Source organism: Phascolarctos cinereus, unplaced genomic scaffold (assembly GCF_003287225.1).
Source record: "Phascolarctos cinereus isolate Bilbo 61053 unplaced genomic scaffold, phaCin_HiC Scaffold_1;HRSCAF=81, whole genome shotgun sequence".
Classification (NCBI taxonomy): domain Eukaryota; kingdom Metazoa; phylum Chordata; class Mammalia; order Diprotodontia; family Phascolarctidae; genus Phascolarctos; species Phascolarctos cinereus.
The window spans coordinates 106,115,524-106,128,391 of record NW_027555514.1 but is presented as its reverse complement, the minus strand read 5'-3'; the positions used below and the strand labels follow the sequence as shown (position 1 = coordinate 106,128,391).

Sequence of the window (12,868 nt, the reverse complement as noted above, 5' to 3'; positions counted from 1 at the left end):
AGCTTAACTGGCTTGCTTTTTTGGCTTACTCTCCTGCTTCTATCTGGAGACTGAAGTCTCTCAAATTCCATTGTTACAAGTTGAACCAGGAAGACCCTTTAAATACACCCAAATTAACAGGAAGAAAGAATATTCTGACATCCCCAACTACATGGAAATATGTCATTCAAGTAGAAAAAAGACCACTGAAGACTCTTCATAAAAAGTATGGGATACTAGAAGGAGAATTTGGGCCCTGAACGTATACTAGGAGCCTCGATGCCTGGGTTCTGGTCTGGGTTCTGTCACTCAATGGCCAGGACATCTAGGATAACTTACAACTTCTGGCTGACTCTATTTCCTCATCTTGAAATGGGGACAATACCTGTTTTAACTATCTCACATTACTGCAAGAATCAAATGAAATTTATAGGGCCATATTATTATTCTGATTTTGTAAGTGAAAACTCTGAACCTCAGAGAGGTGACATAACACAAGGACATATAACTTGTAAGAATTAGAGCTGAGGTTTGAACCTAGATTTTCTGTTATTAAGTAGAATGTTCTTTCCACTATGCAATAGCACATCTGAGTAATTCACCAGTTATTAACAATAACAATATTTTGCAATGATATTTTATGTGAGGATGGTGCTAGACCTCTGATTTCATTGGTGTAGGCTATTTCCAATGAGGTAACATCCTCTTACCAACGCAGATAGGAACCATCTTTGAAAGTCAGTCTTGAAGTTAGCTAAGGCATTGAGAAGGTAGGTGACTACCTCAGGGACATACAGTTAGTATGTGTTAAAGGAAAAGTTTAAAGAAGCCAGGTCTTCCTGACTCTAAGACCAATTCTCTACAATGCCACGCTGTCTCTACATACCATATTATACTTTATCATTACAGGCAAATCGGGCAACCTAGTTTCAAATCCTGGCTCAGACACTTAATGGTTATGTGACCTCTGATATGTTAATTCACCTTGATGAAGCTTAATTTCCTCATTTACAAAACCAGGATAATAATACTGCCCTGTCTATCCCACAGAGCTATTATGAGATTCAATGAGATAATGGTTGTGAAAGTATTTTATAACAACAAAGTACAGTAATAGGGATGTGTGGGGTGTGCACACACTGTTCCCTTTTTTGAGGACAAGATGAAGGAAATGGGGAAATTTGGGCCAGGTAATAAGAAGAACCTCATAACAATAAGGGTTATAAAAGTTTGAAAGAAATTAACCAAAGATTAAGGAACTGCCTTCCTCAGGTTCTAGGGTCATAAATCTGGAGCTAGAAGATCCATTATAGGTCATCTCATCCAGGCCCCTATTTTACAGATGGGGAAAACAAGGCCTGAGCAGCGAAGTGATTCGTCACATAGGTGCTAAGCAGGAGAGTGTGATTTGAATCCGGGTCTTCTGTTTTCTAAAACCAGAGCACTTTCTACTCTGTCATAGCTGTGTCTTGAATATTTATCAGAAAAAGGCAATTATAAATTGTGGAATGGTTTTGGAATAATCTTTCCTGGAAGAAAGTTGTTATTCAGTCATTGCAGTCACATCTGACTCTTCATGATCCCATGTGGGGTTTTCTTGGTAAAGACACCAGAACGGTTTGCCATTTCCTTCTCCAGTTCATTAGGAGAAAACTGAGGCCAACAGGATAATGGGACTTGCCCAGGGTCACACAGCTAGTAAGTGTCTGAGGCAGGATTTGAACTCAGGCCTGGCACTCTCTATCTACCGCAGCGTCCAGCTGCCCCTCGAAATACTATTAGCTTCCATCTTTGTATCGCCAGTGCCATGCACATAGTAAGCTATTAAAGAATTTTTGTTGAATTGAAATAAATTTCCAAGACTCAGTAGCAAGCAAGAGAATACACTAAAATTGCTTCTCAATCCAAAAATACTGAAGACTCAATGAAATATCTAAATTTGTTTTGTTTTTTTTGCTTTTTTAGGCAATTGGGGTTAAGTGACTTGCCCAGGGTCACACAGCTAGTAAGTGTCAAGTGTTTGGTCTGAGACCGGATTTGAACTCAGGTCCTCCTGACTTCAGGGCTGGTGCTCTATCCACTGCACCACCTAGCTGCCCCAAAATATCTAAGTTTTTCACTGTGGACCATACTAACACCCTCCACAGCCTTGGCACAAAGACTGGGTAGTTCAGGAAAGCAGGGACCAGGGGCTATAAAGAAGGGACTAGGATCTAGAAGGAGGACCTATGGGAAAGTTGAGAAGCACTGTTAAGGGCTTTTGTTATTATTGTTGTTATTGTTTGTTTTTTAAATCTGTCTTGAGAAGGACCGACTTTAGGTAGTAAAAGTTTTATAGACCAACACAAATGTGCCATAGACATACGCCCTAGAGAATGACTTTTTCTTATGTATTTTGGGGGCTGGTTTGTTTTAGCTAGCTAAAAGTCTCTGTGATTCTATTCCTTACCAGAATAATAACCTAATTCAGTCACCTGTGGATTTTCCCCTGATGCTCTAAGGTCTCCTGGTGTTTTGGGGGTTGAAGGGGAGAGTTTTGTTTTTGAAAACTCATTGAAGCTTCTGAACTAGGTTCAGGAAGATGATCTCACCTGGTTGCCTCCACTCTTGGGATTCACAAATATGAGCAGTGGTTTCATGAGTGGAGAGGAGATGGGTTTTATCACAAATGGCCGGCCTTTATTTTCTGGCTGAAATAAGAAAGCACCAGTAATTAAGGCTATAAAACCTAAAAAGTTATGTCTTCACTTAAAATGGTATACACACAAGGTCAAGGAAAATTAAAGTAAGGAATATCTCTCTCTCTCTCTCTCTCTCTCTCTCTCTCTCTCTCTCTCTCTCTCTCTCTCTCTCTCTTTCTCTCTCTCTCTCTCTCTCTCTCTCTCTCTCTCTCTCTCTCTCTCTCTCTCTCTCTCTCTCTCTCTCTCTCTCTCTCTCTCTCTCTCTCTCTCTCTCTCTCCCCTAACCCACCCCCCTTCCTGATTAAACAGGCTCATCAATGACAGGGCATTTTGGATTTAAAGCCATTGGAGAGATGACAGAGAAATGGATTATCGCCTCTGCCTGAATTCTCAAGCAGGTTCTCCCCCAGGTCCTCAGACTGAACCAGTTATTGTCTGCCCCCTCCAACATTTCATAACCCCACTTACTTCAGCTCCTCTTTTGCTGGCTTTCCTTTTAAAGCTTGTCCTCTTCTTCTTCCGATTTGAAGCCTTTAATGAATTCTGTAGAAAAAAAAGACATCGCTGGCCTCAGAGGTGGGCTCCAAGCAGATGTTCCCCCATGCATATTCCTGTGGAGGACAGTAAGCAGCACATGCTTTTCAACTGCATGCTACTCATGCTTTGACATTTCCAAGCCACTGTTCATGGATAAGCCACAGACAGAAACCAGTAGAGTGCTTTGGAGTCAAAGACTTCCCCTGCCACACCGAAAGGCAGGGAAATGGAAACCCCAGATGCTCTCATGGACTCACATGACAACACATGTTATACCTGCCAACCCTCCCAGTACAGATGGGAGACTCCCATATTCTCTGTGGGACTCCAGTCTCCCGCCCAACCAAAGTCGTCTCCTGGTATGGAGACCTCCTGTGTGAAAAATGTAAAAAAAAACATGATAAAAGGTGACATTTTTCATGTTTTTTTTTTCTAAGACCTGCTTTAGTGGTGGTAATAAAGCGACTCAGTCAGAGGATCCTGGAGCCATGCTGGAGATTTCTGCCCCAAAATGGAGGAGAGGCTTCTCTCTCTCTCTCTCTCTCTCTCTCTCTCTCTCTCTCTCTCTCTCTCTCTCTTTCTTTCTCTCTCTTTTTTGACAGAATAGAACCAACCAGCCTAGCATCAGTAATGGTTTCCTTTTCAATAGCTAAAAGACTCACCTTGAGTTAATGGGCTCAGAGATTTAGAGCTAGCAGGCTCCTTATGAGGTCATCTAGTCCTATCCCCTCATTTTACAGATGAAGGAACTGAGGCCCAGTGATGTTAAGTAACTCACTCAAGGTCACGCAAGCAGAGCCAGTTATTTATTCCAGGAGGACAAGAAGCACTGGGTGTGATTCCTATGCCTCCAGAACTGTTGGTATGAAGGCTATTTAATTCTTCTGAATTTTTGGCTTTTCCATAGCAACTAGCCTACAGGTTCCCTAAGCCTCTTGAAATGTATTTTCACAGAGCCCATCTGGTTTGATTGTTTAAAAATCTATTTGCCTTCTCTCAGTCTTTTCCTAAGGATCACTTAGACTGACATTCTGTGATTACTTCAACTAGGATTTTTTCTACTCTTAAATTTTCATGCAAGTAATAGAATGGAATTTTAGCAAGCTTTGAGAATATTTTTCAAAATATAATTAAGTCTCAATAATTCAGACTAATTCAAACTGAATTAGTGAAACATTTATCACTGAAAAAACTGCTAAGTCCCTCGAAGTCAGGGACCAAATTATGTATCTCTTTTGTACTTTCACAAGGCCTTGCATAACTCATATTTTTATTTCCATCTAAGTGCCAAGTTCAACAAATTAAATTTAAAGTCTGAATGACAGACTCTTTTAAAACATTGTAGAGTTAATACTTTTAAATTTATACAATCATATGACCCAAGTTAAAGAAGTGTTGCTAAACAGGTTCTGCCTTATTGATTAAATAGGATAACTTGAAAATAGCATCTAAGTTCACATGTATGCAAATGGAACTCCTAAAGTGTTTAATCTTACATTCTTACTTACAATATTCATGTTTTTAAAAAATCTTTTTTTTTCCAAAGAGAGGGTAAAAATAAATCACCTTTCTTCCAAATTATCCCAAATTTCAAATTACTAGTTCTGAATTAATGAAGTTTTAATGGACGTGGCAGTTTATCTAAATATTCCTGAGTCATAAAATTCTAGTTCTGAAAAAACTCTTGCTAGGTCCTCAAATGTTCTAAAATTCTCTATTCTCAGCAGACTAACAGAAAGTGGGAGAGTGGCAGTGTTTCCTTCTGACCATATTGGCACAACAGTATTTGGGTATGTGTGACCTCTGATGCTCCCCCTTTCTGCACTCTGGACTGTGTCTTCTTGGGGAGATAGGTCCCCCATCTGTCTCCTCTACTTCTTCACTACTGCATAGCCCTGAGCTGTGTGTGCCTATCACTAGGGCTCCCTGTGGTAAAACTTCCGGCTCACCACATATAGCCTCCTATATGTTTTAAAAACGGCTCGCCATATTTTGTCCTCTTTCTGTTCTGTTTAAAACACATGTGAAGAGGTTTAGCCCACTTAAAAGTCCTGTCAGCAAAGGGACCTGAGTCGGAAATATGCTAAATCTATGAGGCTAGCAAAAACAATCCCCACCAACTGAAGCATGAAAAGCCATGTACCAACCACAAGTTGGACACATGGTAGTTACTGAGAGGCAGCTTAGCAAAAGGAAAGACCACTGGACTCAGAATCAGGAAAGACGCAGATTCAAATCCTGGCTTTGATGCTTAGAAGTTTTGTAAGCTTACGTAAGTCACTTAGCATCTAAGTCAAACATTTAAGTCAAAGTTTCCTCATCTGTAAAGTGGGGATAATAATACTTGCAATACTTACCTCACAAGGCTGTTGCAGGAAGTGTTTTGAAAACCTTTAAGTGCAATGTAAGTGTGAATTATTATTGTTATTTCCTAACTACAGAAAGAATCATCACTAGCAGGGAAACTCTCACATATTAACCATCTTCCTTCTTCCAGTTATCAACTGATTCAGAGTGACCATAAGAAAAAGCAGGATATACAAAAAGTGCTGAGGGAGACACTGTAGGAAAACCACATCTCTCTGGTGACTACAGATCCAGGCCCAGAAAAGAGTCCTGGCTAAAAGATTGGGGCAAACAGACAAAGAAAGCTTCATGTATGTAGGGAAAGGGAGTAAGATGGGAGTTAAACTTTATCCTTTTCTAATGAAAACTCACAGAAGAATGTTTTGTTTTGAATTTAGGAGAGATGAAAAAAATAATGACCCTTTTTAGGGCCAATTGCACAAAGGCAAATATCAGGTATTGATTCCTGGCAGGCAACTGGATGCTTTGATATGAATTCTGAAAGAGTTTCCATCAACCCTCAAAAAAGTCAAATGATAGTAAGAAAATGGTTCATAGAGCAGACCTGTAATTGAACTGGTATGGGAACTCCCAAGGAGGAAACTCCCTCTATCAGTGCCTAGGTGCCTAGGCTTTTTAATTCTTCAAATTTTGTTCACAAATCTTTTTTATTTTTCCATACATCTTATATTCTTCCATATTGATATTTTAATAGTTTTCTTTAAAAGAATTTTCTCTACCACTTACCTAAAGAGAACTTCATCACTTGGCCCATATTTTATAACAATTGCTATTAGATAAGAGCTATTTGAATTTCAAGTTGTCAGGAACTAATAACCATTCTCAAGAGGACATACTTTAATAATTTGACCCTATTATGTGACAGAAAGTTCATATGCTCTTCATTTGCTTCTAATATTCTGCTCATTTCCACTTCTCCTCCTCGTCAAGAAACTGAGGAAAAGTACAATTTTTCCTCATCCTTCATTGTTTTTCTATACTAAATATAATAGACTGAGTACCTCTCCAAATAACTAATTCCATTTTAGCCAACTCTCTTTATATGGGTAATATCATCATCCCTTCCATGTTGAGGCCAATCTAGCACTCACATTTTAGACCTGCCAAAGGCCATAGAGATGCTCTGACACCACTTTTTGGAACTCTGGGCAAGTGCTAGGAGGGCTTGTTGTATCATCTTTCAACTGCACTTTAATACATTCCCTGAGAGTAGGTATATCTATCTATCTATCTATCCATGTATCTATCTATCCATGCATCTATCTATCTATCTATCTATCTATCTATCTATCTATCTATCCATCCATCTATCCATCTATCTATCCATCCATCCATCTATCTATCCATCTATCCACTATCTATCCATCCATCCATCCATCTATCCATCTATCCATGTATCTATTAATTTATCTACTTATCTATTCATCCATTTATCTATCTATCTATCTATCTATCTATCTATCTATCTATCTATCTATCTATCATCTTAACAGTATATCCAGCAGAGCAGCACAGCACTATAAGCTTGAGTCTTAGGATCAAACAATTAAGAAGCTCCTGACAAACATCATGCTTGTGTTTTTATATGTTTAGGACAAAGAAAGACAGTGTGCCTTAATGGCTGGAGAGATGTCTGGGGAGTCAAGGAGGCCTGAGTTCCAGTCCTCCCTCTGACAAACCCTGGCTGTGTGACCTGCGTGTATCATTAAACACTCACTTCTCAAGGCAAATCTTTAAAACTATAAATTGCAAGTGCCAACCTGCACTGATAGAAGGAGTTTCCTCCCTTGGGAGTTCCCATACCAGTTCAATTACAGGTCTAGTTCCTATGCCCTACCCCTACAATAACAAAACAAGACAATTCAATTTATTAATCATACATCAAGCGGGTCCAAAATATAGGGCAAAGTGGCAGAGGCAGGGAGGAGATGGGAGGGGGTGCCAAATAAGAAGTGTGCTGTATTTTATTCTTTGCTTTACATTCACTTTATTTTGACCTAATGATTCCTATATAGTCACAACTTTTAATTTGTGCTTAGCCAAAATCCAACTAAGGACACTATGTTAATTCTGCTTCAACCACTGCCTCCTCTTAGAGGAGCCATAAGACAGGAAGAACATTGGCTTTTGAGTCAGAGGAGCTGGGCTTAACTACTTCCTTGGTTACATACAACCTGTGTAACCTTGGACAAGTCTCTTACCCTCTTTGGGCCTCAGATGATACAGCTGTAGACTACAGGGCCTCTGAGAGCCCTTCCAGAACTAAATCAGTGAACTTCTTCAATGTTCTTGACAATCTTTTCTTTCTGGAACAGTCTAAGATCATTTTTGGCATAAAGTAAAGCCTCAGTTTTAGAGCAAAACTTCCTTTGTGTTTTTTCCTTCTGAAGTAGGTCTCTCCTTCTGAGCCTTCTCTATGGATCAGATATCTCATCCTGAGCTGAAAAAAGTATCTCCTCCTTTTCTGTGCTGTCTGTTTTACCCTAGAAGCCTGCACAGATATTACTGTGGCTCAACTTATTTCAGCTGAGAGCCATGGGTCAAAAACCAAGTGTCAACCAATGTCCAAGGCTCTGAGCCAAAGAAGTCCAATGCCAGGTCTCATGCCCCTGCCCCTCACACCCACAGATAAAGATATATCTATATGCAGATACAGATACATTTTCTGTCTGTTCTGTTGGACCACAAGGGAACTTTACATGATTATGAGACTTAGCTATCAGTCCACCAGTCATCTCTACCTACAGCTATAAGTTAAATCACTGAATCTTGTTCAAATCTTTGTTAATGAATACTGATTCTCTTATTGTTATCATTGTTTTCTATTAGGGAATAAATGACAAAATTATTCCCTCCAAGATACATTTCTGATTACATCACTCCTTTGCTCAAGAACTTTCAAGGGCTTCCTATTGCTTCCAGGATAAAATACCAATTCTTCAGATTGGCATTAAATATTCTACCTCCAGCCAACCTTTCCAGGGTTGTTTTGCATTATTTTCCTTCAGATGCTTTGTGTTCCAGCTGAATTTGTCTACTTTCCGTTCCCCACACAGGTTGTTGTCCATGCCAGGAATCTGTTTCCTCTCAGCCTTCACCTCTTACATCCCTCTTTTCATACAAGGCTCAGTTCAGATACCACTTTATGCTGGAAGCTAATGAATCTCCTAGTTTTTGCTGTTCCCTAGATTGGGAGCTTTCTGATAGGTGCTGTTTCGCATTTTGTCTTTGTATCCCCAGAGGCTTGCATATAATAAACACTTTATAAACATTTGTTGGCTAACTGGTGATCTACTGAAAGAGGCTGAGAAAGAATGGTCAAATAGGTAAAAGGAATACCAATAATAATGTGATGAAAAGCCAGGACTGAGAGGCTAGGCAGCATATCAACAGTGTCAAATAATGCAGAGAAGTCAAGAAGGATAAAGACTGAGAAATGGTCATGGGATCTGGTAGTTAATAAAGCTCTGGCAAGAGCTACCACATAGATACCATAGAACATAGGGTACCCAACAGTTAATTATCTCTAGATCCTGCTATATGACCAGCCGGCCTTCTTTGCAGCCAAGCATCTATTGGATGACATCCTTTAGTCTGTTTTACCTGAGTAATTCTTAATTGGCAATACACTGTGGCCTTTTCCTATCTACCACATTCCTCTCTAATGACCTTTGGATCATCTGAAATTTTCTCTTACATATTGCTCATAGATATTACCTGCCAGAATGAAATACATTTCTTAAAATATATAATCCAGCAACACTTAACTATAGTATCCTAGCATCCGAGAAGAAGTTTACACAACCTCTTTTGCTCAAACACAATCAGCTGACTGCCTGATTTTTGAGAACATGAAGCTAGCTGCATAGGATAGGGCACTGAAGAAGAAAGAGTCCACCCAACTGCCATGTCTGTTCAAAGGCACACTACACAACGCTAGCCAACATAGGCACACATGCTTAATAGGGGGCTCAAAACAGCAGTGCTCTGAGATAACAACTCTGCACAGCACTGATGGTGCAATGGCTAGAGTGCTGGGTCTGGAGTCAGGAAGCTTCATCTCAGTGAGTTCAAATCTGGTCTCAGACACCGGGCAAGTCACTTAGCCCTGTTAGGTTTCCTCATTTGTAAAATGAGCTGGAGAAGAAAATTGCAAATCTCACCAGTACTTTTGCCAAGAAAACCTCAAATGGGGTCACAAAGATTCGGACACAACTGAAACAACTGAACAACAAAATACAACCCTGCCTGGATCCCCATTTGCTTCACATAAACCTAACCACAATAAAATGTCCTTTTCCCACTAAAGATTATTGCAGAGTTGAAGCCTCCATATTACACCTAACAGGGCTGTGATGGAGAGAGTTTTTCTTTCACAGCCTCTGAAATAGGTTTGGAAGCTTTCCCACAACATTCCATTCCTTATGACCCAAAATGCAATGGAGATAATGGCACAATAAAGAGATTGCTTTGGCAATGATCAAGTCTATTTGACCATTCATAGAATTTTGCTCTGAGTAGGCTTTACCTACTAAGAAGCAGCAAACCCAAATCCTTCCCTCCACACAGGGAAGGAAGCTCAGAAGTAGAGACCACCTTAACTATGCAGTGGGATCTCAACAGCATACCCTCATTCTGACTCCTTAACAGCCAAGAGTTGAGAACGATGGATGTTGTATAATTACACCAGCACTCACACGTGCTGACTTACCTGTACCCATCACTGTCTCTCAGTGAGACCCAGGACTAAATCCCACACACCTAGAGAGGCACAGCCAGTATGTGAACAGGGAGGAGATTCCCCTAATTGGGATTCTCGATTTTGTTAGAATGGGGATTTTTTTTTTTGCATGACAGAGTCCTCCAGAACATCATGATGAGAGAGTATAATGTGGCCATGGCAGCCAAGCATGGGGGCATGTGGATATATATAAGCATGGGGCATCTGAACCCAAAGGCTAGTTGAGAAAAGCAGCAAAAAGCAGCAGTTACTGTGTTCTGAGTTTGCCTGTAAGCATAAGTATCTAACAGTGACTAGGCAGTTACCTGAGGTTTCTTCACCTTAATGATCCAGGTAGGTGGGACAATGACAGCAGCATGAGCCCCAAGGGAACATGGCTCCTCAATGTGGTGCATCATGAAGCAGGTAACCTTGTTGTGAAACTGGGGAGAGAAAACAGAGTTGCAAATGACGGGGCAACCCAGAGCAAAAAGATCAGGCCATATTTGGGTGTGGCTACTCTAAGCAGATCTCTGCCGAAGCACAGGTTCGTAACCTCGGAGTCATGGACCCAGCAGGTACAAGTCCTCTAAAAGCTCTAGATGCCAGTTCTCATTCTACTATACCAGAGGGGTCAAACTCACTGCCCTTAAGTGCCAGCCTAGATCAGATCAAAATAGAATTGGGAAATATTCAACAAAATAGATAAAAAATACAATGCAACATAGATAATGTTAATTTGCGATTTTCTAAGTCAAAATTCATATCAAATTGCTTACCTTCTCAAGGAGAGGGGAAAGGAGAAAGGGAAGGAGAAAATTTGGCAATCAAAATTTTAAAAAGCGAATGTTAAAAAATGTTTTTACTTGTAATTGGAAAAAATTCAAATAAATAAATAAAAATTAAAATTATTCAAATAAATTAAGTTAAATTAAATTAAAATAAGTCAATATGTAGCCCATACAGATCTGTTTCTATTTGAGTTTGACACCACTGTTCTACAGCACACTCTTAGGATGACGGTTAAGGTATCTTCCAACTCTAATATTTTATGATTTTGGCCACTAGGAGATAGAATAAATAGAGAGAGCTAGACAAATTCAAAAAAGAATTTAAAGGGCTTCCTAGATATATATTCTTGGACAAGTCATTTAACCTATTAAGTTTCCTTATCTGTAAAATGGGTACAATAAAAGTACCAACCTGGTAGATTGTTGTGAAGGTCAAATAAGGTAACACATAAAGCACATAAAGCATAAGCAAAACTTAAATCACTAAATATTTAAATGCTAGGTGGAAGCAGCAGTAGTAACAGTATCCATAGCAATAGCAGCAGCAGCAGCAATAGCAATAGTAGTAGCAGTAGCAGTAGCAGTAGTAGTAGTAGCAGTAGTAGTAGTAGTAATAGCATTAGCAGTAGTAGTAGTAATAGTATACTCCAGGAGACTATCCAATAGCGAATTTACCATTCAGTTACTGCCTATTCAGCTAAACCATCTAGTTTAGCTATGGTTATTCATTTGCTTAAAATTAGTTACTCATTTTGGGGCTAGGAAAGGTATGAAAGGCAATAGAGAACAAGCTAGAAGTAGAGCAACTGAATTCTTTTCCAGACATGTAAATCTCATCCAAGCAGCCCCCTGAATTCTAGGGTTTGGAAGAGTACAAAATGACTAGCATCCCCCTCCTTATAGAGTTATTCCTTTACCAGGAAAGAGAATAAGGACAGCTTTGCTGCCTTCTTTTTGCTGGAAGGCAACAAAACTTGAACTTTTAGTGTGGGAAGAATGATACTCTACAAACAGTACCTGGCATTTCTAAATAGACTAGAAGGAGGAGACCTGGTGTCTATGTCCAGTGCTGCCACTGATTCATTGTATGAGCTTCCAGGCAACTTACACAATCTGCTTCTCCTTGTGTATCCTCACAAAATGGGGGTGATCCTGTGTAGCCCACTTTGAGTTTGTACAGGTGAACTTCACTTTACATCGTAATTTCACATTTTCACAGAATCAGAGATTTAAAGTTAGAAGGTACCCAAGGAGTCACGCAGTCAAACGCCCTTCATTTTATAAGTGAGGAAACTAAAGCCCAGGATCATGGAGGTGACAAGTGGCAAGTCTAGGATTCAAACCCAGGGCCACCGATGCTAAATTCAGTGCCCTTTCCTTTGGGCCGCAATGGTGGCCCAGTTTAATTCTATTTACCAGTTGTTTTGCATTATAATGGTGGAGGAGATTGGGCTCTGGACCTATGGACCCTGTATCTAGAATCAGGAAGTTGTTATTCCCTAGATTCAGTTGTGGAAGTTCTTCATGACCCCATTTAGGGTTTTCTCGGCAAAGATACTCATTTCCTTCTCCAGCTCATTTTACAGATAAGGAAATTGAGGCAAACAGGGTTAAATGACTTCCCAGGGTCACACAATTAGAAAGTGTCTGAGGCCAAATTTGAACTAAGTCTTCTGACTCCACGCCCAGCACTCTATCCACTGTACCACCTAGTTACCCAGAATCAGGAAGACATGGGTTCAAATCCCATCCTATGAACTCACTAGCTATGTGACTCTGAGCGAGTCACTTAA

General features: G+C 39.9%; 1 protein-coding gene across 1 annotated transcript in view; it reads right to left on the bottom strand.

Annotated features, from left to right (window-relative positions):
• The window catches only part of DGKI (diacylglycerol kinase iota), a 478,924-nt gene that overhangs the window by 213,411 nt on the left and 252,645 nt on the right, over positions 1-12,868 (bottom strand). The window contains exons 8-10 of the mRNA XM_078153519.1: positions 10,611-10,727; positions 3,129-3,203; positions 2,571-2,669 (exon numbers count right to left, since the gene is read on the bottom strand). Coding sequence (XP_078009645.1) covers positions 2,571-2,669; positions 3,129-3,203; positions 10,611-10,727 — 291 coding nt within the window. The remainder of the gene's footprint in view (positions 1-2,570; positions 2,670-3,128; positions 3,204-10,610; positions 10,728-12,868) is intronic.